Consider the following 3704-nt stretch of genomic DNA (forward strand, 5'->3'; position numbering starts at 1 on the left):
AGCACCACACATCTTCATTTGGTCTCGTATAAGAATCATATGTAAGTTAGTTATGTTGTCTTTGCTGGTCAGAAAATCATCACTGGATTCGGCAAATTGACATCGTCAAGTTTTTTTCCCTTGCATTTAGGAAAAATTTACAAATGTGCCATGTTGGTATCAAAGACATTAATAAAACTTGCTAATTTCCAGCAGCAACATGCGGGCAAGAAACTACTCCCTCCGCAAGGAAATATAAGAGCAAATAGTGATCTAAACACTCTCATATTTCTTTACAGATGGAGTAGTTTATAATCATTATAGATAACAGCGAATGTCATAAAACTTAAGCTCAACACATTATTTTATTGATGATTCGATCAGTAATCTGCTCGATCTGTATTAACGGCAACAGATGGAGGTCGAACACATGGAGAAAACAACAACGAACACACGCAGAGAGCAGCAACAGTAGACACCGAGTGGGCTAGCTAGCCTGGTGTGATGATGATGCTGGTAGATAACTTAGTGAAGGCTGCAAACACACAGACACAAAAGCTCAACGATTAGTCGTACTATTTATAGTACTTACGAACTAAGATAAAATGGCTAATGAGTACTTAAAATATAATATTTCAAGTTAGGATTTGAGGATGTACTTGTTGCAGTTGGTTTTGGTGTTGATGGGGAAAGAGACGGAGACGCCGCATTTGCCGGGGATGTTGGCGGCGTTACCCATGCTGATGCCCGACCCCGCCAGGTTCTTGAGGCAGTTGCACGCCGCCTTCCGGTCGGCCGGGGTGGACGCCTTGGCGTTCAGGGTCCTCACCCCGCTGCAGCACGCCCCCGAGGGTGCCGACGCTTGCCCCCTCGCGTAGGACATGCACGGCGCGACGGCGGACGTCACGTCGCCGCAGGTCACCGCCCCGGACGCCATCTCCGCCACCGCCAGTGCCGCGAGCACGGCGAACACGGCGACCAGTGCCACGCGAGCCATCGAGGATCTAGTGCTTCGGTTTGCTTGCTGGAAACCGTGGAGCTGGGAAGGAGCTGAGAGCTTGATTAGCTTGTGTGGTGGTGGTGGAGATGGAACTCCGTGGAGCGGGGTATAAATAGCCGGCGGGCGAGAGATGGCTAGGGAGAAGAAGATAGGTGTTGCGGTATTGCATTGCAGGGTGGCGGACGGACGGTGGTGCGTGCATGCACGTGTCCATGCGCGTACGCCGTGCGTAGCCAGTGGGGCATGCATTGATGCATGCATGCGCATGCCGGTGGTTGGGCGCTGGGGACCGTACGATGGATCATGGATCGATCGGTGCACTGCACGCATGTGACGCTTCTTTGTTCACATCTACATTTTTACTTTCGAAAAGTGCTCCCATCTACTACATTAGTATGAGCAGAAGCTTCTGCAAATAATTCCGACGTGAATTTCTTCGCGTGTGAACGTATGGAACCTGTGTGCGAGCTACCACAGTCCACAGTGTAGTGTGCAGATCTGGAAGAATGGCCAGTGGTGAGTAGGTAGGCCGTCGTTGTCAAACACAAAAGAGGGACGGACATGGACACGATATGGAGTAAATTTTGAGTACGACCGATCTATGCATCTACCATGCCATGCATCGTTGAAAGCAAAGTTAGGATCTATGACTAGTCAAGTATTAATTTCCACCGGCATATGTACTGATCAGGCGGTGCGGTGATCAATGCCAGCAACATGTGCGGTGCTTTCTTAACTCCAACCAAGTGGAGTGTATATCAAGCATATACTCCTGCGTAGTTAATTTCTGTTTTCTTTTAATTATATTATCAATCATAAATTGTGCCTGGAAATATTGTAACTTTGTATAGTGTTGTTATCTTCTCACTTAAATAAGTGGTTAAAATTTCAGAGTGTTACACACTAGTTTTGATATATGTTGCTTACAAACCGAAGTGATCGACTCACGTGGTCGGGCACTGATGTATAGTTGTTGTGATGCCTTGAAGGAAATATGCCCTAGAGACAATAATAAAGTTGTTATTTATATTTCCTTATATCATGATAAATGTTTATTATTCATACTGGAATTGTATTAACCGGTAACTTAGTACATGTGTGAATACATAGACAAACGGAGTGTCCCTAGTATGCCTCTACTTGACTAGCTCGTTAATCAAAGATGGTTAAGTTTTCTAGCCATGGACATGTGTTGTCATTTGATGAACGGGATCATATCATTAGAGAATGATGTGATGGATAAGACCCATCCGTTAGCTTAGCATAATGATCGTTCAGTTTTCTTGCTACTGCTTTCTTCATAACTTATACATGTTCCTCTGACTATGAGATTATGCAACTCCCGAATACCGGAGGAACACCTTGTGTGCTATCAAACATCACAACGTAACTGGGTGATTATAAAGATGCTCTACAGGTGTCTCCGATGGTGTTTGTTGAGTTGGCATAGATCGAGATTAGGATTTGTCACTCCGTATATCGGAGCGGTATCTCTGGGCCCTCTCGGTAATGCACATCACTATAAGCCTTGCAAGCAATGTGACTAATGAGTTAGTTACAGGATGTTGCATTAGGGAACGAGTAAAGAGACTTTCCGGTAACGAGATTGAACTAGGTATTGAGATACTGACTGTCAATCTCGGGCAAGTAACATACCGATGACAAAGGGAACAACATATGTTGTTATGCGGTTTGACAGATAAAGATCTTCATAGAATATGTGGGAGCTAATATGAGCATCCATGTTCCGCTATTGGTTATTGACCAGAGATGTGTCTCGGTCATGTCTACATAGTTCTCGAACCCGTAGGGTCCGCACGCTTAACGTTCTGTGACGATTTGTATTAGGAGTTATGTGATTTGATGAACGAAGTTTGTTCAGAGTCCCCGATGGGATCGGGGACATGACGAGGAGTCTCGAAATGGTCGAACGTAAAGATCGATATATTGGAAGACTATATTCGGACATCGGAAAGGTTCTGAGTGATTCAGGTATTTTTTGGAGTACCGAAGAGTTACGGGAATTCGTATTGGGCCTTAATGGGACATACGGGAAAGGAGAGAAAGGCCTCAAGGGTGGCCATGTCCCTTCCCCATGGACTGGTCTGAATTGGACTAGGCTTCCTTCCTTCTCCTTTTCCCTTTCCTTTTTCCTATTTCATGTGGGAGGTGGAATCCTACTAGGACTAGGGAGTCCTAGTAGGACTCCACACTTTGGCACGCCCTATGAGGGCCGGCCACCTCTTCCCTCCATCCTTTATATACGTGGCCAGGGGACACCCCATAGACACACAAGTTGATCATTGATCCCTTAGCCGTGTGTGGTGCCCTCCTCCACCATAATCCACCTCGGCCATATCGTAGCGGTGCTTAAGAGAAGTCCTGTTCCAATAGCATCATCATCGCCGTCATCACGCCGTCGTGCTGATGAAGCTCTCCCTCGACACTCTGCTCGATCGTGAGTTCGTGGGACGTCACTAAGCCGAACGTGTGCAGATCACGGAGGTGTCGTACCTTCGGTGCTAGGATCGGTCGATCGTGAAGACGTATGACTACATCAACCGCATTGTCATAACGCTTCCGTTTACGGTCTACGAGGGTACGTGGACAACACTCTCCCCTCTCGTTGTTATGCATCACCATGATCTTGCGTGTGCGTAGGAATTTTTTTGAAATTATTGCGTTCCCCAATAGTGGCATCCGAGCCAGGTTTATGCGTAGACGT

The 3704-nt window shown here is 46.4% G+C and overlaps 1 protein-coding gene across 2 annotated transcripts; it reads right to left on the reverse strand.

The window, feature by feature from the left end:
• Positions 1 to 316: 316 nt before the first annotated feature.
• LOC125539789 (non-specific lipid-transfer protein 3-like) lies at positions 317 to 1081 on the reverse strand. Of its 2 annotated transcripts, XM_048703304.2 has the most exons (2): positions 639 to 1078; positions 317 to 514 (listed from the first exon to the last, which is right to left on the reverse strand). In XM_048703304.2, the coding sequence occupies exons 1-2, from the start codon at positions 974 to 976 to the stop codon at positions 505 to 507; spliced, it is 348 nt and encodes a 115-aa protein (XP_048559261.1). In that variant the 5' UTR covers positions 977 to 1078; the 3' UTR covers positions 317 to 504. The 2 variants fall into 2 exon arrangements, with proteins under 2 accessions (XP_048559261.1, XP_048559262.2); XM_048703305.2 differs by lacking the exon at positions 317 to 514 and having other exon boundaries at positions 605 to 1081.
• Between the last annotated feature and the right edge of the window lie 2623 nt (positions 1082 to 3704).

Source organism: Triticum urartu, chromosome 2A, assembly GCF_056163025.1.
Source record: "Triticum urartu cultivar PI428250 chromosome 2A, HENAU_Tu73, whole genome shotgun sequence".
NCBI classification, from domain to species: Eukaryota; Viridiplantae; Streptophyta; class Magnoliopsida; order Poales; family Poaceae; genus Triticum; species Triticum urartu.